Here is a 22,477-nt window from a genome sequence, read left to right on the forward strand (position 1 = left end):
CTTTCGTTTTTTTTCCTATTTCCACGAAAATAGCTGAGTGGATAGAGTAAAACAAACATAAAACTCTTATCCGTTATAGTTTTTCATAAAAATCATATAAATACTGTAGTATAAAATGCACATAAATATGAATTGACCAACAATTTCGAATCTCATAAGTAACGTTTGCAACAAGTTTAACATTTTCTATAAAACAATCATAAAGTATTGATTTGCAATGAAACCTCTCTTTTCACAAAATTTTGTATTAATTTAAAAAAAAAACATAATGAACTAACGTAACACTGTTCTGTCGTCTATAACTGCTGCTTGTAAACTTTTTCCCGTGACCACGTGATTTCGTGTAGAATCTTACTCACATTTTCACTTGCTCTGAACGAGCGAACTCTATCGAACTGGCTCTCGATTAAACGTTTTCAGCAAACATATAATCCTTGGAGGGAGCCCCAACGCGCAACACGACCGAAACGGTGGGTTAGTCGTGCTTAATCGTAACACAATCTTTCCGTACAACTCTCGCTGCGCTTCTCCACGCTGAACTGAACCGAACTGATTGACTCCGTCCAGTGATCCGCATTTTATAGACTTCCTTCCGACGGCGCGAGAGGCCGATCCTTTACGGGCGGGGGAAGACGCTCGGCGGCGGTGACCAGACCATAGTGCTTGCTACCCTGAGTCCGACTTGTAAGGCATGTCCGCCCGACCGCCGCCGAGCCGATCGCGCAGAAGGAAAGAGACGATGCGACTGTTTGGCGACCGGTTGGCCGATGTGGGGTGAGTCGGTTTGGTTTTGTTTTTCTGTGACACTCTCCATTGCGCTCCCTCTTTCTCTCTATCTCTTCGTGCCGAGCGGTAAACTTGTACTTGGACTTGCACTTGGACTCCACGTCGGGTGGTCAGACCTTAGTACCCAGCCCCAGCCGAGGATTGCGGTGATGGTCACCGGTGTGGATGATGCTGACCGTGCGCGACTCACAACTTCTGGCCACACCAAAGTCGGGATCAAATGCGAGAGAGAAAGAACGGTTCACGATCGGGAAGAGCTGTTGCAAACCCGATCGCGCCGAATCATAGATGCATACATATCGGAAGCCGGTTAGGGATGTTTCAAGGACGCGAACTTACGTACCCACTGTCCCAAATGACTGGCTGCACCAATTAAGTGTCCGGGTTATTATCGGGCTACGGTGCTTCCTGCTTCCCTGAAACCGGTGTGAATGGGTTTGGGACGGCCGCGTGAAAGGTTTGCCGGGAGAATGGGTTACATTTTACACACGGGATCATAAACCGAACTGATTCACAATTTCAAATCGTTATTCGGAAATACCTGCGCAAGCTGGATAACCTTGGGTGGTAAAGACGCCAGTAAAGTTCAAGATCCTGCGTTGTTTTTAAATTCGAGTTTTGATACTTTCTCTGCCGGAGGATTACTTAACGCGTAGTAGATCGTGGGCGCTGTAATTTATTCTGGAATTCGAATATTTTTCTCAACGAATGTATTTGAATGTCACAAAAAATGGAAGAATGCAATTTTAGTATGCTTATATTAGTTTTCATACACTGTTATTAGCCCAAAATAATAACGCGTCATTAAACGTGAAGATGATTATTTTTTAAAACACCTCAAAAATGCAGGTTTTGGTAAACGAGAATTTATTAACGGATACTCAATGCAACTGTTAGAAATAAGTTCTTATGTATTCTAAAATTAAAAGGGGATTTGTAAAACTCTTCTGAATATGTGAAGAAAATAAATGTTGTAAAGGCTTTAATATAAGATATCTTTAAAACACGCTTTTTGGTCAAAAATTAATCACTAGAATGCAGCTATTATATTGTTGTGAAGCATACAATATTTTGTTCTTAAAAAACCAAGACAAATTTCATAAAATTAATACATCCATAAGTAAGGCAAATTAATGCATAAACGAATGAAAACCTTTAGTCTTGAGCACGCTTACAAAAAATCTACTAAAATTCTCCATAATTTACGTGTACACTCCCTTATTCGTATTCTTACACATCATTAATTTAATGGAATCCTTTAATTCGAATTGAATAAGGTAGCACATTGTAACATTTAAAAACCGGACACAAAATGTGGAGTTTCGAGCTCAAAAATCATAACTGCTGTTTACACCGTTATTCGCTGGCATTTTAATCCTCTCTGGACTGTCCCAAGTTGCGTGGCCAGTTAAGAATTTCGTGCAGCCTCGACATTCAAATTATAGCAAACAAGGAATGTATTTCTACGCTGGGAGGCCGTATTCTGGTTGTGGTGAAGCTGTAGCGACGGAGAAACCTGGGATTGTTTATCTTTTTAAATATACGAAGAAAATGTTCCCTTATACTAAAAATTTTTTGGCAAGACTAGAGACAAATTTAGTAACGACACATGATGTGATTAATTGAGCTAATTTTCACAAATTATTCCTGATTAGTTATGCGTCTGCATTCGAGCATTAATGTAATCAAACAAAATGTAACAATGGACATACGAAAGATTTTATGAAAGAAGATTAAATTAAAAGATTGTTGTACTTTTATATACAGCATAAGAAAACTAAATTCTAATAGAATATTTCACTATAAATAACGATAATGATCGATATTACAAAAACCGACTAATTGTGGAAAAAATGCTTTAAATTTGTGACCATTTTTTGGAAAGGAAGAAGCTAACAAGCAGCAATTTGAAAAACAAACATGCAACCAATTTTTTAGCATGATTAGTTAAGCAAAAGGTAAGAAACAATAATTGGATTTTCAGTTTTATAATGTTCTGTATTTGTATTTCTATTGAAAGCAGAGCAAATCTGCATAATTATCATTAATAAACTCGAAACAATTTGAAATAGCTGTGAAATGTTGCATTTGAATGAATGAAATTAACTAGCTATCCTATTTTCGTTCGGATGATAAGTGAATATTTCGGACGGTCGTAAAAATAAAAATTTCAAGAAGTGTGTTTATTTCGCCAACCTCTAGCCAAAAGCTCAGCGTAACAAATTCTCTATCATATCCTCCAGCGTGTAGGGATGGATTCCAGCGTTTAACCTTTCCACCGGTACGCCTTGACGGTCGGTAAGAAAGAGGGTGAAGTTGCTGTTTACGAAGCCGCCACAGTTGCCAGGCTTTTTCGCCTTCAGATACCTGTACAATCCCGGGGCCTTTGAGCCATTAACCTAGGTGGGTGATAGAGAAGAAAATTTGTAACATACAAAACCGGAGAAATAAAAATAAAATCGACTAGGGGGAAGTGATAAAAAATGGTTCCCCACAGTTCTGGGGCAACGCAAACGGCAATGAAGTAGAATGACCAAATGCATACGCAATTCAATATGTATTTAACACGGGCAGATGTATAAAAGGATGACCGCGAAATTGGCCGGCTCCGACTCGTGGAGGTATGCTGTCCAACATACTGGTGGGCCGGAGAATTATCGCTAGGACGAGAAATCGCTTGATTGAGGGGGAAAGAAGAACGCCGAACACTATTTTGTACTCGTGATACCCGAGTGCCTCTGCCAAACATGCCAGATAATAGTGAGAAAAAAATGCTACCGAAGGTCAGCAATTAATCATCTGGCACTTATTGCGATGGGCATGGCGACTCTGGCGCCCTTAAACGATGCTATGTGACCCAGATCAATTAAGATGAAAAGCGCGTGCTACAGTAATCGGTGACATGCGCAAAAGAGAGAGAGGGAGGAGGGAGGCGATTTACCGGTGATAGATAAAAACATCCCCATCGAAAAACACGCGAAGGGACGCAGCGTGAAACGAGCGCTGTGAGAAAATCTCTCCATTCCAAGAACGCCACACGAATCACTTGGATCGCCATGGACGATCCTCCGCCGGTTCGAGAGTCTTCCTTATTTGATCCGTATCAAATGCGCTTCGGGCGGCACGGATGCCAAGTAAGGATGCCACCGGTGGCCAGGTTCTTACCTCTATCTCGGCGAAAATCTCACCGATCGAACCGCCGGTCGCACTCTCGAAGCGCTGCACCATCTCGTCCGTCGATTCTTTGGCACCGAATTGGAAGCATGGGAAGAAGAGGACGTTCAAATCTGTCCGGTGTCACGTGGAACGGCATCGTGTGGAAAGGCATAGAATCATTGGCGAGAGTGGAGGGGAAAGAAAAAGATTAGTGGACATTTCTACAACCGAGACACGGTCTCCCGGGAAGCCGCTGACATTGGCCCCAGGAGCCCCGCCCCGGTCGGCCAATGTTTCTGGGGCGGTTTTGGGTCCCACCATGTTCCATACCTTTTCGGGTGTCGTTGTGATACTTTCGGTAGAGTGGCGTGAGAAGACTCAACACCTTGTCGAACGTGGCATCCTTGGTGGAGAAGTTCACGATCAGACACACCGATCCGCGGTAGCGCTCGAGTTGGACCTCGTTTCCATTCAGATCGGTGGCGGTGAACTCGAAAATTGATTTTGCCTTCTCCGTTGCCGATTGCATTTTCCACTGCTGAAAGATCTAACCGCCCTAAGCGATCGCATGTCGAATAGTTAGAAGCTAAACATCGTTACTAAACCAAATTAAGCTATTGCTAGATATTTTACAAAAAATATAACCAACAAGTTTACAGGGGATTTTTTTAAAATGGATCCAAAAAAGATTGATTACTCTAAAATAATGGAACGGAAATCTTCCTTTTAACCAAATTCATCGTAAGTTATACGCAACGAAATTGTGCAGCTACACATAAACAAAAATTGATAACCTTGCTTTTTCCTGTCTGATAGGAAGAAAGTTTGCTAAATTAGTTACGAAAAACTATAAAATAAATTGAGTAGGTCATCGTGTTTGATCATTTGAACACATGAAAAGTTTTTGTTAGCGCAAAGAATCCGTTAAATAAATAAATGCAGCAACAATGACGCATGGAATTATAAAATAAGGTCGGCATATGCAAAGTAGTATCAAAAAGATCGCACTGGATCACAGTTCTACGGTTTTCATCAGCCATGTTGACAACGACGATCACCAACCGGCAACGGGATCACAGGTCAAACACGAGGTGTTAACACGACCAGTTAGAAAACTAACGTCACACCCGCAATCATCAAACACCAAGGGCCCAATTTTTCGCTGACAAACACACAACTTTCTCAAAGCATTTGAAAATTCTATTATTTTAAAATTACATTGTTGCAATGTCTTCACCACAAGGTCCCTGCCAAAGCTTACCGGTAATATTTGTGTAAAGCAGAACGCGATTGGAAAGTTAACCCTACCAGCAACGATATCCACGGTATACTGAAGCGGTGCGGGACGGGTTGAATGGGTTAAATAGAAATTCTCCTTTTTTTTGGTTACTTCCTACATCGGTCTTAGACGCATGAATAATGCAAAAGATTTAGCTCCGTTTCCTCCATCAGTTCGCATTTTTCAGTAGGTTAACTAACGCATGATTGTGCTGTACTGTTGGTTCTGTGTTTATCAAAATGTTGGTGTTGTAATTTACAGAACCGTGTCATTTATGTACGTCGAATTTGACTATGTGAGTCTATAGCGTGAGTTCGTTTACTGAACTTTGATTACAACAATGGTTGAAGATTTATTTATTTAGCTACGTATAGCTTCACTTTTTCTCAATCTCAGCCAAGGTGGGAAGTTCAATTGAAAAGGGTAATTGAAAGCGATACAAGATACAACGAAAACTAACAGAATCAACGAATGAGTTTTTATTTTTGAACGAAAAATTCCTATACTAGCATATTGTAGAGGTGAAAAGCGAAAAATGCAAATGCATTTGTGATACTAGTGGTCGGAACAAGCGTGTTGGTGTGCCATGCTTGGGCCAGCAGCTTATGCCTGCAGCAGCTTATCGATGTCTTTCACGATGCTCTTGGGCGAGGTGGTCGGTGCGTAGCGATCTACCGGCTGACCGTCCTTGTTGACCAGGAACTTGGAGAAATTCCACTTGATTGAGTCACCCAGAATGCCGCCTTGCTTGTGCTTCAGGTACTTGTACAGCGGATCGGCCTCGTCACCATTCACTTTGATCTACAATTGAAGAGATTTTGGTAATTACTGATGGGTCTAAACGTGCCTTTTGTAATAATCTGTTGAATTATGATGAAAAATCTTATATGCATCTCGAAATCTCTAGTAAGGCCCTTATTTTGACGACTCTGCATGCATCAGTTAAATTAATTTTAAAAAAATTCAAAACATGCAATAAATGTATCTTACTTTGTTCTGTTCGATAATGTTTATATTGCATGCTACATGGTAAGTTTTCTACAACACCGTTGTTCCGTAGAATTCTGATAAAAGATACATTTCAAAAACGGTCAGTCCAAGTAACCATTTGCCAGTTCTAGCTAACCTCGCTATGCTGAGAAGTAACATTTGTGGGCGAGCATTCGCATTGTTAAAATAATAGCACCGCTAGGTAAGATCTACCCTAAAAACCAGCTAAAAAAGTGGCTAAAAGTAACCAAACAATCAATTTGTTTTATACTATGATAGCATATTACTTACTTTTCAAAGCGCACGTTTAAGGCAATTAGAAAAACATTCCAATCCAAAATCCTCTTATTAAACTGGCGTTAAAAACATTGTTGTCTACCTAGGGATTTGTGTGATCTCGAAGGCAAATGATTTTTCATGGGCTGAACTCTTGAAATCATTGCCTTTGTTAAAAGTCGTATTCTTTTTTAACTCTTCTTCTTCTTGGCGTAACGACCTCTTTGGTCATGCCTGCCCGTTAAGGGCTTACGAGACTTGTTTCCCTGTTGTACGTGGATAGTCAGTCCTCTCGTACAGGGGAGGGTCCGGTCTCGGTTGGGATTCGAACCCACGCAGTCGAGGTGGTGAGCCCTGGCGCTCATGGGCCGATGTTCTAACCGGCGCTACCGCTCGGCTTTCGCGGACCCCCCGGACTCTTTTTTAATTATTAATAAATTTTCGAACAAACATTTAGATTATAGCAATTAACTTCCTACACTCCTGTTTGACCCATAATGATTTTCAAAAATTTGAAACTTATTGCTAACCATGTGTGTACCATACAAATAACATGCCAATGTTAAACCATAACCAGTGTTGGAAAACAAATTTATTGATTTTTGATGTACAATAAGATTCACAGATAAGCCGAGAAATTACCGGCCTGATGATTTCAATTCCAACAGTAAATACCGCAACGGTTCCATTCGCTTAACAAATTACTCCTATTATCGGCGTCGACTAGCTGCATCATAAACCATTCCAACCTCGCGTCCCCCGGGCCCTGCCTACCCTAACCTAACAGCTTATCAATGTCCTTCTTAATGTTACTGGGCGACGTCGTGGGTGCATAACGATCCACCGGTTGTCCTTCGCGGTTCACCAGAAACTTGGCAAAGTTCCACTTGATTGAGTCGCCCAAAGTGCCACCCTGCTTGTGCTTGAGATACTTGTAGAGTGGATGTGCGCCATCACCGTTTACATCGATCTGGGTAAAAAGAGGGGTGTTCGTAAACGTAGCGAAAAGATGAGCATTCGGGTGTGTTATGAGCAAACCGGGGTGAAAAAGTTACTGCCAGCAATGGAATCACTAGGTTGTTAGCAATTTCTAGAAAAAAAAACGCAACACACCATGCATGCGATTTAAAGTGTCATGTAAATAATTCAACGCCAACTACGACGCCATCCCCACTCCTGTATGCGTGTGGGTGCATTTTGTGTGTGCGGAAATTCTGACGCAACTGTGAAATATGATCATGCAAACTATATTATATACCTCCGTGACCCTATCATTGGGAGTTATTTAATTTTTACTATCTGTTCTATTGATAAGCTCTACTGATACATATCTATAGAGTATCTAACATGAAGCACTAACAAGAAAAAACATTTTAACATACCTTAGCGAAAACATCTCCAACCTCGGCATTGGCCGAACGAAGGTGGCAAACCATCTCCTCTCCGTCACCCTCCGGCATCTGGCCACCAAACTGATTGCACGGGAAAGATAGAATTTTGAACTCTGCAAGCAAATCGAAGCGGGCGAACAATTAACAATGTTGTCTAACGTAGAAAATTCTGGAAATTGGCTCGCCGAATTTGGCCACTGGCCTACCTTTGTCCGCGTACTGTTTCGACAGTTCCGTCAGCTCGGCATAGTTGCCCTTGGTGAGGCCGCACTGCGACGCAATGTTGACGATAAGCAGCACCTTGCCACGGTACTTTTCCAGACTCACATCGGCACCGTGCGAATCCTTCACCGTGAAATCGTACACCGATTTAGCGTTCTTGTAATCCTCCATGGTTCCGTCGCCCTGTTTCGTCGTAGACTGACTGTAGTAACGATTGGCTCCGTACTATAAATTGGTGGTCGTTCAAGAAGGGGAAATAAAAGATATGCACCATGAAGTAACGAGTCCATCGGTATGCTCTTATCTGTAAATATTGAATGATGGGAAATCGTGCACAACGCTCCCCAACCCGCACGCACGGCGGAAGTCGTCTAGGCAACGATATCGTGTGGCACAAACAAATGGAATCGGATGGTGACTTGCATCATTGCATATGCGCCATGTAATGTACATCAGGTGTTTCGAAGCATATTGGTCATCACCACCGGCAGAGACGATGTTCCGTCTCACCGGGTAAACTAAGGACCAAAGTCCAAAAATACTCACGGCTATTAATACACCGACTATCAACAGGACAGCACTTCTTGCGGAAAACATTCGTAAGAAATCTTATTCGTGATAAAGACTACTTACTTGCTTTGGACTTGAGAACGCACAAAATTGATACCGAACAAGAACGTTACCAAACGACGCTATCGCACGAAGTGTTGTGAAATTATTCATTTGAGAAGCAAGTGTGTTGCTCTGTGTGTTTTGATTAGGGTTGGCAGAATCGTGATGGGAAGATTCGAAGACTCGATCTCTTCACGGTAGGATTGGACTCGATTTGATGGATTCGAATCAAATTTGAATCCCTTGGGAAATGAAGCAGATTCGATTTGTGAATCTATTTGAATTTGATGCGGCTCGATATGGACACGAGTAACGTGAGAAAGAATGGATTGGACATTGATTGAACTTTACATCATTTCGCAACTGTTTGATGGGTTGGGATTCGGATTTGGGGATTCATGTCCTTAGTAGGAAATCGATTTTCCCACCACTAGAACGAAGCTGAATTCAACAAGCTTCGAAAACCTTGGTCACAATTTAAAATAATGGTTGAAATAACAATTTTAATTTTTTGGTGCGTACAATGCACTTCTCATGTGTAAGATCAGTTTCCGATGGTCTATGTCCTACGGATGCGAATTTTTTTAACACAAAAGCAAACATTCACATAAAAAAGAAAAAAAAGAGCAGAAAAAGAAATGACCAAAAAATCCTTGGATTGGCCCACACACCAATGTCAGGCAACAAAATAAATGAATCGTGTTTTGTCGACCTGAAATTCCAATATCAAATCATCCCGGTTGACAAAAATTCAAATTTTTTGCAGCTGTCATATAGTACCAGCAACCCGCTAGGCAGCTCGAAATATCGTCCTCAAAACGTGCTCCGCGCGAACAAACGTCCTCCATTTTTGTATGGGGATGAAACAAAAGGAGGACGTTTTTCGAGCAATCGTCCTCCTTGTCCTCCTCACCATACAAAACTGCTCGATGTTTGTGTCATGGAGGACGTTTTTGAGGACGATTTGCTCGAAATTGCCTAGCGGGAAGTTTTTCCATGGCAGATTGCTGGGACTCTTGCTGGAACTACATAGTACCAGCAACAATGTCAATTTCTGTCAACCGGGATCCCAACTTTATTAAGCAATAAAACATGTTCCCAAGCAAAATAGCAATCAAAGTTGTTCCGTTGTATTAACTTTATTTATATTTATTTAATTTATTTAAGTATGCACAGAATATGTCATGTACATCATACAAAAAGGCAGATCGATTCCTCCAGTTTACCTCAATAACCAAATAGATTCTCTTCTAAATGGACGAATATCCTGCAGAGCATCGAATTTGCTTCAAACACATGATCTGGCAAAAGATGTTTCTGTTCAAATTAGGGTGCAATCGTCGAAGATTGGATTTTTTAAAATACATAAAATAATGTAAACAATACTGCTCTCCGCAATGGCAACCTGCTAGCAATGCCATCGCTGTACTCTTCCTGCGCATAACTACTGGTTGTCGATAAATTAAACAAGACTATATGCTATTTGGTTCGGCTACGCTAACGTAAGCTTTTCGCTCGGCTGATCGTCCACTACTGATCGTCGTCCGATCTCGCCCTCGCATCCACTTGCGGCGATCCGCGTGTAATCACTCATTTGAAGTTTTGTCCCTGTACGTTGACCCCCTCTTCTCCTTGGCAGCTCAAGGGGCAGCCTTATGTGGTCCTCGTACACCGGCAGAGAAAGGATCCAGATGCAGCGGACGGAGGTAAGTGACGACCTGGTTGGGATTATTTTCGGCCGTCGCCAGCTGGTGCAGATGATAGCGAGACGCCTGTGCCGCCTGCTGTCGTGCGGCCGAGGAGGCCGGAGTTGGATGTGGACCTCCTGCCCGACCCGCTCCCGGATGACCTCCGGCCTGCTGCTGGTGTTGCTGGTACTGCGAAATTGGCACTGGGACCGGCACTGGCACGGGGACGACGGAGTAACCCGCATCGACCAGGGCCTGGAATTCCTCCTGCGTCAGCGGGCGGTCAATCTTCGGTGGGATTTTGTGCGCATGCTTTTCCCCTCCGTAGTGTGCTCCGGCGGGGGCCGGAGTGGCGGCTGCCGTTGCCTGATTGACGCCGGTTGACTGAGAAACGAAAATGGCCGAACGCGAAGGAGCGTGCGGATCGCTTGACACGGGACTCGCTTCCGGTTGCTTCTCGCGGGCCGCATACCGATGCTGTTGTTGCTGCTGCTGTTGTTCGGCCGGCTTCGAACGATGGTGCGACTGAACCGTCTTCTGGGGCTTCTCGTTCTGGAGCTGGGGTGCCTCGACGATCTTCATCGGGTGCTGCGGAGAGTGTTGCTCGTATGCCTGCTGAAGATGGTGCTGCTGCTGTTGTTGCTGCTGTTGTTGTAGCTGCTGCTGTTGGGCTTGTTGGTAGTACACCTGGACATTCTTCTCCTTCGGTATGTAGTATTGGATTTTAGGGGATGGTGTTCCCTGAAGCTGCTTTGGCGAAACCTCTGTCAGGTACTGTTGTCCCTGATGTGCCGGTGCCTGATGGTGATGATGCTGCTGCTGCTGCTGCTGCTGGTGTAGCTGCTGTGCGTGGTGATGGGACTTGGCCGAACCCGCTTCCGGATTACCGATGAATTGATACTTCTGGGCAGGGCTGTCTACAAATCGCTGCGGTCCAACTTGCAGATGTGCCGGGCTAATTTTCGGTCCCGTCAGCGGCAACCCTTGGGCGAACGGAGCGATGTACTGAGCCTTGATCGATTGCTTCGGTTGCTGCGGCGGAGCACCATGATCGTGCGCCGGTCCACCGGCCTGAACGTAGGTGTACTCGTGCGACTGCGGACTGGGCGTCGGTCCGTACCGTTGTCCGTCGTGCTGAGCCTCGTGGCGACCGGGATGATGCGGCGATGCCGGATGATGGTACGCGATCGGGCGGTTCGATTCGACCAGCTTAGCGAGTTCCTTTTCGAAGGAAAAAGAGCTAACTGGTTTCGGGACGGGCGTCACGGAACCGGCCTGTTGGATGCTCTTGTACTGCACACGGTACTGCTCACCGTCCGGCTGTCCGTACGCTCCCGGCTGATCCTCACCCGTCTCCAGCAGCTGAATCGACGGACGGTACTTGTGGGGAGCTGCAAAAAAAACCCGATACGATCATGATCAAACACATCGGTAGAAACGTTTGTATGACATACCTCCCGGATGCGCCGAAGGTCTTCCGTACGCCTGGAGACCTTGTGGCGGTGCTTGGTGCTGGTGGTGCTGGTGGTGCTGCTGCGGCGGCTGCTGAAGCTGGTGCTGATGCTGCGGTGGCGGAGGCCCAGCAGGTCCTGACTGTTGTTGCGCTTGCTTCAACAGTTGCGCGTATTCCTCCTCGGTGATGTACTGCACTTGGTTCGGCTTCGAGTGCTGAGCGTGACTTTGTGGCTCGAACTGTTGCGAGACCGCTTTACCCTGCTTCACCGCCGCTGCCTTTGGCTGGTGTTCAGCGAGCTGATGCAGCAGGCTGATGTACTCGGGAGGAAGCTACAAATACAAAAAACCATTTAAAGTAAAACGCCATATCCAACATCAGGAAGCAGTGATCACGAAAAATAACTCCAATCAGCGATAAAGATCGTCGTTGACGGTGGCTTAACCATTCCTCGGGGCGACGAGTTGTTTATGCACCTAGTAAAAAAATCGGGCCCCATAGCGCCGATTACTCACGGACATGACCTTATTGCCGTTATCCGTCACCTCTGGCAGTGAGAACAGAATGAGTCGATTTTGGATTGCCCGGAGGGGGACGCTTTACCACGCTTTCGTAAAGCTAAAGTGGGACGTGTTGCAATGGTGATATGAAATATGCAGTCAATAGTTCTTTTTTATGTTTCTCGTCCTACGAACTCTAGCCGTAGGGCACACATCCATGCAATACCGTTTAAATCAATCAGCCCCTTCAAAGGCAAATAAGAGATCACATAAGCGGAGTCATACTTCCAACGTTCCATCAAATTGCCAACATCCGGTAAAGGAGGGAAAAAATAAAGGATGTTTTTAACAGGACGTATTTTTCTACCGCATTTAAATATTTTCTATTTGACAACCTTTAATTCCATTGATGAACGAGTAGATGGTTAGAACCGTTACTATGATGGTTACTAGATGGTTACTAAAATGTAAGATGAATATTATGGCCTGTGAAAATATTTATCGCATGGGCTCAGGTTTCTGACGTTCTCTCCGGTCGTGATTTACCCCTGTTTTACCTTCCGTCCATACTTTACGACCACCTTTACCAAAATACCATGTCTAATATTATTACAACCATCATGATCATCATCATCTCGCTCGCGAGCTGTAATTACGGGTCAGCATAGGCCAAACCAAGCCTCGAATTCCACGACTATTACAGACTCCCCCTCGGAGATACTCCGGAGGTTCGCCGAAGGAATTAACAGTTCATTTTCAAGCAGCTCAATGAACAACCTTACTGGCTCACAACGATGCAGGATGCGGCAAGTGAGGCGCACGATCACGATCGGTCATTTTAGATGCTCTTTTCCACAGCAGGTTCTTCCACCTCGGTTCGACCTCGAAAAGAAAGGTCTTGTGGCGTTTTCGAAAAGAAGTGCTGCCTCCAGACAGAGCACGCCGCCTTATGGGGAGTTGATCTTCGGCGTGTAGCATCTGCGATCATGTGCGCCAAATCGGGAGCAAATTTATGTTGGCCGTAGCAGCGAAACCATTAGTGAAATTTGCTAACATTCTGCGGCCTATGAATCCCGCAAACATCCAAAGCAACGGCGTCGTCCACGAGTGCAAATGACACAATGGCCCCAACGCCAAATGGGAAACTGCTTTTAATCGGAGAATAATAACACCCATTCCGAGCCTGCCATGGTCTATAGGTCGGACGGTGATCGGAGCGGGACATTGCTTACAGTGAGGAATCCGGTGCATCCAACAACTCCTGACCTCGGTGCCATCGCCGATCGCGGTTCTTACGGCGCCACGAGGTGGCTGGTTGTCGATTTTGGTGCTGCCGATCCGTACCGTTACATAAGACCCGCAGAGTGGTAAACGTGCATCACGATGTTTCGCGCCGTCACGTTACGAAAATTGGCACCGTCTCTGGCCCAAAAAAAAAAAAGGCCGTCTTAGAAGCTCCAACCAGCTGGCTGTGCCTCTGCAGGAGTTTATTTTCTTATGCTCCTATTTCCCGTTCCGTATCGCGAATGGATCTTCATTCAAAGGTTACCTCCTGATACTGCGGCTGCTCCTGCGAGGCTCCAGCTTTCTGCCCGGCCACCGATTTGTACGCCAGCGCCACTTGACCACCGCTCGGTTGGGCACCGTAGAATGGACCGGCCGCTTCCTCGCTCTGATAGTACTCCTGCTGCTGCTGATGGTGAAGAGCTGCCTGCTGCTGACGACGGTTGGCAATTAGTGACAGGGGAATCGAGCGGGTCTCGTGCTCCGTCTGGCGCTTTTCCTTCGCACCGGCGGCTGGAGCGACCGATTGCTCGGTAGCGTTCTTCTGCTCCGCCAACGTCAACCCTAGCAGAAACGTTACTGTAATGGAAAGAGTAGCAGTAAACCATTGTTAATATCTCTCGCGCGCTGACAAGTAACATGGTTGGGGAATCGTTTGATTAAGTGGCTTTTCTTATCGCCGCAATTTATCGCATCCATGAGCGGGTGAGCAACTAGGAACAACGTAAAAGCTTTCTGTGTATTAGACCAGGGGGTCGGCAAAGTTCGGAACCAATCTAAATTTGTATTGGATTTGTTTGTTCGTCAAGATGTCAGGTTTGTTTTTCGCAAAAATGAAAATTTTAATATAAAATTGTCTCATGAGTCTCGTCATCCAGTATAGCTACATTCAAGGTACACAGTTAGATGTAATCCACACAGACCACTTTTGGATGTAATTTTACTAATTAGAAAGTGGATACTCTATTCAAAAGCGTTAAGTATTACTTTGAAAACATTTAATCATCAATTAAGGAATCCGGCCCGCGCTTTCGGTATCTTTTTAAACCTTCAGGCTCTTTTTTAGGAAATGTATGCCGACCCCTGAGCCTGATACAAACTCACATGAGGTGACGAGTGATATTCCGTAGGCAAAATTCCACACATTTTAATTGTTACAATCAAGTGTAGGTGGCCACTTCTTAAGAGCTTCCGTAAATGAAACCCAACACAACGCATGCTGCATCATGTTTTATGCAATTCTATTGCATGACACGTTGAGAAACCCTTCCACCCTCCATTGCGCGTTACGTCGCTGTTCTTCATTTGTCTTGCTGTTTTTCATTTGCTAATGCGTTGACTAATCCTGCCTAAACGATGATCCACGTTATGCAACGGCTGCAACTGAACAGACACAGACGAAAACATAATGGCGTCAAGATCGGGCGCTGACGATCCGTACCATTGTTCTAAAGCGTCGCGGTGACAAGCGCGTTTTGCGAGTGGGAAAAGTCAGACTCGCAACTTGCTGAAGTGCATTTCTGCCTGCATTTCTACTCGGCTAAAGGTTCCGCGCGGTGAACAAAGTGCAGCACAATAGTACCAGGAGCAAACAAATTAGTTGCTTACGGGTTTTTTTTTCTTGAGCGCGAGAAAACGGTGGCATTTTTAATCTCCCACTCTACAAGCATTAATGCAAATTTGCTTGACTTTTTTATGCGGGTTTTTGATTTTTTTTACGCCAGCTAGAAAATCATGACATTTGTACGCCAAAGCCCTATGAAGCCGTTGGTTATCATGTGAACTTGATCGTTGGGAAGGTGGAAAATGTAATCGAATAAAAATAGATTTCCCAGCCGGGGAAACAATACCTCAAATGGATTCGAACGAACCATCGTAGCATAAGTCAAGGTTCAGCAAAGGGTAGCTGGATAGAAGACGGACTACACGGTGAGAAAAATAGACGTAGCCTCAAGCATGCGACCAAAGACCAATCCAATGTGTTCCATCGAGAAGATGTTTCATCAGCTGTTTCTGGTACTGAAGACAAGCTGAAGAAGCTGAAGGCCATTACTAGGGCATTAGTTTTTCTTTCCACTTTTAACACTCCTAAATATCATCCCACGCCAACGAGAGGAGCCCGTAATCCGGTTCGGTTATACCCTGGTCACGCAGATTTGTGGCAACTGCTGATTACGATCGTAATTAATTACCGGTAAATGGCAATAGAGACGCGATGCGTTCGCGTTCAGCATGTTTCAGGCTCCCAGAGTGCCTCGAGAAGCCAGATGAATGAGAGGGGGCTAACAAAAAAAATCACAGTTATTTAAGAGCCTATTTATGCCGGCATTGCTACATAATTTTAATTATCATCTCTATGCTACGCCATTTGGGTGCCCTGATTTGGCGGCCTCTTCCCACCGAAACCATAACCTCCAAGCTGTTCGTATTGTGCAAGGAATCGAAATTTCATTATTTACTACTCCCGCGCGCCACTAACCAAACAATGGCGGATTGTAAATTGCGGGGCTCGTTGGTGTGGCGAAAGGAACGTCTGGGCCACAGGAAGCGTGATAGCGCACATTTTTGCATCTTGCGTGTCGTTTCGCCATTCCGGCGTGACGCAAGGGAAAAATCGGGAGCACGCCGGACAGGAAGCATGTGCTTTGATACACGAACTGATATACGAATGTATAAATGCTTTCGGGTCACGATACATCGGCCACGACGCGCGTGCGGATTGTCTCTGACCAAAAGTCGGGCTTTTTGACCGAGAAAGTGATGACCCCGTTGGCGAGGGGCGGTGGAAGCGGACCAGGATCAGAATGGACGCGGACGGAAGCCGATAATTGAATGCTGTCGTGGTGAAGGATCGAACAAGTACGAATTAAAATACCGTCGCCGGCACGTGCTTGCTCGGCTCGTGCAATTTGGTGGAAACGAAAGTCAGCGAGACGAAGATTTCAGACGAAAAAAAAAACAACCTTATAAGAAAACATTTGTGAGTATCGAATGGCACAGTTGAATTTGTGAGTATCGATTGTTGAACGGCATTGAAATCTCTCGATGGTGTTCGGTTGAGGAGCTCTTTTAAGAATTACAACTCGTACGGTAAGTACCATACGATTGCATTTCAACCATCCATCGATCATCCCGTGTGCTTAACCTTACTTCCGAGGAATCTCCAGATGGGATGTCGAACGAAACCCTTACAATATGAGATTATATAAGATAATAAAAAATAAAATATCTAAGACATGTTTAGGAGAAGAAAAAAAATAAACCGGAATGTAAGATCTACGTTTTAAATACAAAATGAGGCAATAGCAATCTCTTGTTTTTTTTACCAAACTGTAAATTGATTGCGAATTGAACAAGATTTGATATACTTCACACAGCAAGCTCATCTTAGAGTGGTTAAACAACTTAGCTAACGTAGAGATAAAATATTTGGTATGTCATTGTTGAGAATAATGTAACACACCTTTCAATATTATTTATCTTTAGTGGTCTATTTTTCCAATTGTTAGATATAAAATAAGATAGCCCCAAAAAAATTAAAATTAAGTACTATTTGTTGAATTACAGGAAATGCATCGTAGGATCGTAGATGATCATAAACTTATTTTAATTTTTTTCGTAATAATTTAGAATAATTATTTTGATTAATTAGACAGTTTTGTTTTGTTGCATTGCCGAAGCTTTTAAAATGATATCGAAAGTTCGATAAATTGTTACTCATAAAAACCTATGAAACAGGTCACCAAACATTACTTTTAAAAAATAATTGTTTATAACTCTCTTTAACCCAATTTAGATATTCAATATTAATGTATAAAGACCGTGTTGCAAGCTGGCTTTTCATTACTTAATCTATAAATCTAAATTGTCAAAAAGTCTAGTTCGCATAGAATTACATGGCAAATCTTCATTTTTCTACCGATCCTTTAAGATCCTTAGTCGTTTTCTTGACTGTCTCAAGCTGGCATTGTGGACACTCTTATGGCAATCGAACGTCACACTAGCTCACGCCCGTTCAAGTACACATTTGGCTACATAATTGCACCTGAACCACGGCCTGTGTGCACACGGATCTTCCAAGCGATCGCCATTAATCTCCATAAAATGACAGTTCAATCACCTGCTGCTGTGGTTCCCGAAAGCCCTCCCGACCGTCGGAGCATTAACGATGCGAAATAATAAAAGAAACTTTCTTTCTTAATCGTTTGCCCACATCCTGCATGCCCTGCATGAGACCGGGGATCCCAGCAAACACTCCGGGATTCCTCTTCCGAGTGGTAGTTACGAAATGACATTCGGTGTTGTTTGGTGCAAACGACTCGATCGCTCAAGATCCCGAAGAGTGTCGGGGGGCTGGAAAAGACGTGCCCACGGGCAATTAATTTGTATTCACCAAGAGTCACTCGATGGGTTTGCTCGAGGATCTGAGCGCGGCCGTACATTTTTCGTGTGCGCACTTGGGCATAAACGTAAACTACTCTACATACGATATTAATCTAGCTTGCTTACATTTACCGCACGGTTCGGCGCTTCAGTTTAGGCCCTGGTTTCTCCAGCCACTTACAGATCGCAAACCGAGATAGGTGTGCGCGATCGATCGGCGGTTGCAACGGTTTTACATTTTGAGAAAAGAAAATTTAAAACCCGACCGGCACATTTCCGACGAGGCGGCCATCCGTCTTGGGGCACGCGCGTTGCGGACCGAGGGTTGCTTCCGAACGCCGGAACGTGTTTTAGCGCCGGCCCGGAGGGTGGACACGCCGCGGAGGCCAAACTTTCGATTTCGATTTTATTGTTCAACAGCACTTTGCTCCCGTTGCCTTTTTCCTCCCGAAAGGGTAGACCACGCGACGCTCGGATACATTTATCGTTGGCGGTCGGTACAAGCCGGTTCGGTTAATTTTCATTCCCTTCCGTTATATATTTCTCACAACGCCTTCCTGTACGTCCAAAACACGCCGTACTTTGCTCGAAACGCCGCACAAAATGGTTCGCCCGACGACGCGGAACCACAGACCGGTCCGGGTTTCGCTTTTATGTTTTCGCTGCTGCTCCAACCGGGCCATGGAAGGCCATTTTCAACCCCGGCTTGCGGTTCCCTTCCGTCCAGTGGCCCGAGTGACGGAGCCCGATCTGGAGCGGGTTGGACACCGTGCGTGCATCGGGGATCGTAATCGACCGCCACGGGTTGGCGTGAAAGCGAGCATAACGATCGGCGTTAAGTGATCGCGCCGTTCAAGATCCGTTCGCTCAAGTTCAAGTTTGACGGCACGCGCCATCGCTTGCGGACGAAGTCGGTCCAGATCGATTAGGACCGTGTCGAGCTGCACTTTTGCGTCACTTTTTCTCGATTACGTGTGACGTTTGATGATTGCGTATCGTGCGGGTAATTTGCGTTTAATTTCAGATAACAATTGGACAGTCGTGTGCAGTAAGACATTCCCGAAGTAGTTTAAGCACTGCAACGGCAAAGTCACTAATAAAACACCCCATTACTACGGTGGAATCTTAGTGAAACAAAATCTTCTAACGCACTTGTCATTATATCTTAATTATTTAATATAAATTATGCGCATAACCAATTGATTATTTGTTTGATAGACTTTTTTTTCACTTTCGCAGAATAAATTAAATTCCAGGGAGTCAATACCTTGTCTATGTTGATATGAAATTTCTCCACAGCCGCAACGCACTTGCGATCAAATTATTCCTAAGAATTATCTGGCCATTTTGAACCGTCTTACTTCATAAAGCTCACAATACATTGTTTTTATGCTTTGTATGAATATGAATCATGAGAAAACTTTGCCAAGTGACAATGATATGAACAGAATGATTAGTTATTTAATTATTGATCAACTTTAAGAGAAAGTAACATGAGAGCGATTTTTTTTAAATAAAAGAAAATGAAACATTCAAACTGTACGCAAAGCACAAGTAGGATGATGCAATGAACAGGATGGAGGAAATGTTGGTATCGAACAATTTCCCGTGATTGAATGAACGTGAAAAAAGCCAACAAATCCATCCAGCTGTCAATCAAGTTGGGAAGGGAAACGGATTTGACGGAGAGAAAGGGTAGGGGATGTTGAAATTTCCGTCGACACTATCGCGACATCCTGACGAAAGTGCACCGACCTCGGGTTATCAAGGCGCCATTGATCTCCGCGTTCCCCCCCGGTGATGCAGTTTTGTTTTTTTCCTCCCTCCCAGTTCACTCCGAGTCCAATTTCATCTCCCACATCTGTTTTTATTTCGTTCCTGTACTTTTCTTCCCATTTCTTTGGTCCAGGAAAGACACACCGAGGAGAAGTGCATCGAATTTCCACTTTCTAAATTGTTGCACCCTCTTCCGGATGATGGGGGGCAGATGCAGTGTATGTTGTGGAGAAGGAAACGACCCTGAATGATGCAGGCGACAATCTCCCATGCCAACATATCTTTGTGTCGAAAGGGCCAATCGTCAAACGCAACCGTTCACCGAAACAATGACCCCTGGTCCGTCTTAAAGATCGTTGAACGGAGTATCATGGTCAGCTTGGATGCAATTTTGTTATGACTTGTCAAACACGCGCACGAAGAATCAACTCCACCGATCGGGAGAGTGTGTTTTCCCAGTAAATGGACAACACAAATTGCATCACACCGAACCGGAAGCGTCATGTCCGATTCTCAACAATCTAAACAGGGCCAGTTGATTCGGCCAGTTAGCAGCATCCACGTCGCCGCTTCGTCTGCAGATTAGCTGAAATTAATATAATATGAGAAATTGGGCTCGATTACGCGATCGAGCGTGGGCACACGAATAAAAACTCGCTGGCACGATGGTGTGTTAGAAAGTGTGAGAAAGTGTGATGGTACGCGAAAACGAAGGAAAAGATGAGGCGATGCCGGGGTGAGACACTGATTTGGTTTCCTCATTATAGGAAAATTTGTATCGAAAAATGAGAAAGAGGGAGGGAGAGAGAAAACCAGATGGCTCATAACATGATTCGATAAGAATCGGTGTGGGATGAAATGCAAGGCGAGGATTCGCCACTCGGAACCTGATTTGACGATGGCCGTGGGGTGGCGTTAAATTTGGCAACAAACGATGGGTTTGGAAAATTATGTCATAACGTCGGTTTGGTGCAGTTCCTCCATCGCAATAGGGAAATTGTGCTGTGATTCGGGAGAGGGGGTATTCGTGTGATTTCATATTATAAAAAATAATGACAGGTTGTGAAATAGGCAAAACTGGCGGACGGAGGACGGTCTCAACAAAACAAAAAAGACTAGACACAAAAAAAAGAGAAGTTCGCAAACAGCTGATAGTAGAGGAAAATAAATTAAATATTAATGAAACCTTTCTGTCAACAACAAGTTTGTGCTGGGAGGAGAAACCAAATCAACAGATGAAGATTCCAAGTCTCTTGGACTGCTTTCTCGATACATTAATTGTATGTAGCGAAGTGCATCGTGTACCCAACAAATACCCTTTTTTGGAAGCTTATCTTAGATCGGTACCGAAGGCAGAAGCCCCAATAACAATGGGCGCTGGTAATTGCATTGCTCCATATGTGGAAAAGTGTATGATTATTTCCACACAAAACTACACTCCAAAAACCTATCGACAGCATCTCATCCCCTTTGTCTTAGGCACGAGAAAAGCACACACACACACACACACACGAAAAAAAAACTGTCCCCTAAAGCGTAACCAATTTTCCGACGAACCGCGATGAGATCGTTCACCGAAATGCAACCGGCAGGTGCTTTAGTTCTTTCCAAGCAAACACATTGCATAACCGCCCTTCTGACGGCACCTGTGGGCCGCGGCCGTGTGCCTGGGAAGCTGCCAACCACAGGCTGTGCGGAAAATGTGGGGCGGTGATGGGAAATGTTACGAGCATTGAAAGGAAAACCCTCGACCAAACAAGTATTAGCAGCTTGGAAAACCAATTTCGTGATCTTCCTCCCTCCGGTAGGCAACGTAAGCGGTGTCGAAGGGGCGAGGAGGGGGGAGGGGGCAAACCCTTGTGGGAAATGTTTACACACGGAACAACCTTTCGTTTCGTTCGCTGGGAGGAAAAGAGGAAGAGTATGTACGCCGCGGTACTGGGCATGTTAAACGATCACGTGCTTCACAAAACTTCCCTTCAACAAACACCGCGACTCGTGGGGATTCTCCTTTCTTCCCTGCGGGAGGTGGGTTTCTTGATTCCGGTGGGCTTTGCTTCGGCAACCGAAACCGGACGAACCAAGGAGGCAGAGGTGCATCCGATAATGGTTGGAAAGCAAACCCAAAATGCACCGTGTGGCTCTAAACGACGGAAACCCGCTCATTGTCGGTGTTGATTGATGATTAATGATGAATGCAAATTGCACCATGAGAGCCGCCTTCCATGCCGCTTTTCATTATGTTGCCTTAAAAAGCGCAAAAAATCGGATTATTCAAACATGCACTTTACGAAACATTAGGCAATTGGGTATGCAAATGATGGCTGATAAAAGGAAAGCTTGCGAAAGTTACCCATTGTTAGATTAATATATTTTACACCTTTCTTCTTATTTTATTTCACAAGGATTGCTTGAATTAATAGATTGAATACATTTATCTCTGATGTAAATATAAAATACTTTGGATTTGGTATAACGTACAAATCAAATGCCTTGGATGGTTTTGTCTAGCTTGGCGGATTCCTACTTGTCGGATATCACCCCAAAAAGATATACCTTCTTCTCATGCTGTCTTGTATATTCAATATAGCAACAGGCGAGAGAAGCCTTTTTTTTCTAAATGCAATACAGTTCAAATTATACGTAAATTACTATTTTTTTTCTTGCTGAAGCATAAAATG

The 22,477-nt window shown here is 44.4% G+C and overlaps 3 protein-coding genes across 5 annotated transcripts; all 3 read right to left on the minus strand.

The window, feature by feature from the left end:
- Positions 1-2,996: 2,996 nt before the first annotated feature.
- On the minus strand, positions 2,997-4,471 carry LOC131288495 (glutathione peroxidase-like). The gene is made up of 3 exons (XM_058317637.1): positions 4,273-4,471; positions 3,952-4,073; positions 2,997-3,185 (listed from the first exon to the last, which is right to left on the minus strand). The coding sequence occupies exons 1-3, from the start codon at positions 4,469-4,471 to the stop codon at positions 2,997-2,999; spliced, it is 510 nt and encodes a 169-aa protein (XP_058173620.1).
- A 1,212-nt stretch (positions 4,472-5,683) lies between these two features.
- Positions 5,684-8,869, minus strand: LOC131289153 (uncharacterized). Of its 3 annotated transcripts, none has more exons than XM_058318359.1 (4): positions 8,734-8,869; positions 8,085-8,325; positions 7,870-7,991; positions 5,684-6,022 (listed from the first exon to the last, which is right to left on the minus strand). In XM_058318359.1, the coding sequence occupies exons 1-4, from the start codon at positions 8,821-8,823 to the stop codon at positions 5,825-5,827; spliced, it is 651 nt and encodes a 216-aa protein (XP_058174342.1). In that variant the 5' UTR covers positions 8,824-8,869; the 3' UTR covers positions 5,684-5,824. The 3 variants fall into 3 exon arrangements, with proteins under 3 accessions (XP_058174342.1, XP_058174345.1, XP_058174344.1); XM_058318362.1 differs by having other exon boundaries at positions 8,647-8,788; XM_058318361.1 differs by lacking the exon at positions 5,684-6,022 and adding an exon at positions 7,241-7,457.
- A 1,483-nt stretch (positions 8,870-10,352) lies between these two features.
- LOC131284695 (uncharacterized) lies at positions 10,353-22,153 on the minus strand. The gene is made up of 4 exons (XM_058313559.1): positions 22,150-22,153; positions 13,903-14,216; positions 11,855-12,185; positions 10,353-11,791 (listed from the first exon to the last, which is right to left on the minus strand). Exons 1-4 carry the CDS (start codon positions 22,151-22,153, stop codon positions 10,353-10,355), a joined length of 2,088 nt encoding a protein of 695 aa, XP_058169542.1.
- Between the last annotated feature and the right edge of the window lie 324 nt (positions 22,154-22,477).

The sequence above is a fragment of the Anopheles ziemanni genome, chromosome 3, assembly GCF_943734765.1.
Source record: "Anopheles ziemanni chromosome 3, idAnoZiCoDA_A2_x.2, whole genome shotgun sequence".
Taxonomy (NCBI): domain Eukaryota; kingdom Metazoa; phylum Arthropoda; class Insecta; order Diptera; family Culicidae; genus Anopheles; species Anopheles ziemanni.

What these genes read in the sequence shown, in the direction of transcription:
- LOC131288495 (XM_058317637.1), bottom strand. Translation starts at nt 4,471, where the DNA reads ATGCAATCGGCAACGGAGAAGGCAAAATCAATTTTCGAGTTCACCGCC. An exon ending in TCACAACGACACCCGAAAAG is followed by an intron (nt 4,074 to 4,272) that starts GTATGGAACATG and finishes GACACCGGACAG; the next exon opens with ATTTGAACGTCCTCTTCTTC. An exon ending in AGATTTTCGCCGAGATAGAG is followed by an intron (nt 3,186 to 3,951) that starts GTAAGAACCTGG and finishes TCACCCACCTAG; the next exon opens with GTTAATGGCTCAAAGGCCCC.
- LOC131289153 (XM_058318359.1), bottom strand. Translation starts at nt 8,823, where the DNA reads ATGAATAATTTCACAACACTTCGTGCGATAGCGTCGTTTGGTAACGTT. An exon ending in GAAACAGTACGCGGACAAAG is followed by an intron (nt 7,992 to 8,084) that starts GTAGGCCAGTGG and finishes ATTTGCTTGCAG; the next exon opens with AGTTCAAAATTCTATCTTTC. An exon ending in TTGGAGATGTTTTCGCTAAG is followed by an intron (nt 6,023 to 7,869) that starts GTATGTTAAAAT and finishes CTTCAATTGTAG; the next exon opens with ATCAAAGTGAATGGTGACGA.
- LOC131284695 (XM_058313559.1), bottom strand. An exon ending in AGCAGCCGCAGTATCAGGAG is followed by an intron (nt 12,186 to 13,902) that starts GTAACCTTTGAA and finishes TTGTATTTGTAG; the next exon opens with CTTCCTCCCGAGTACATCAG. An exon ending in ACCTTCGGCGCATCCGGGAG is followed by an intron (nt 11,792 to 11,854) that starts GTATGTCATACA and finishes TTTTTTTTGCAG; the next exon opens with CTCCCCACAAGTACCGTCCG.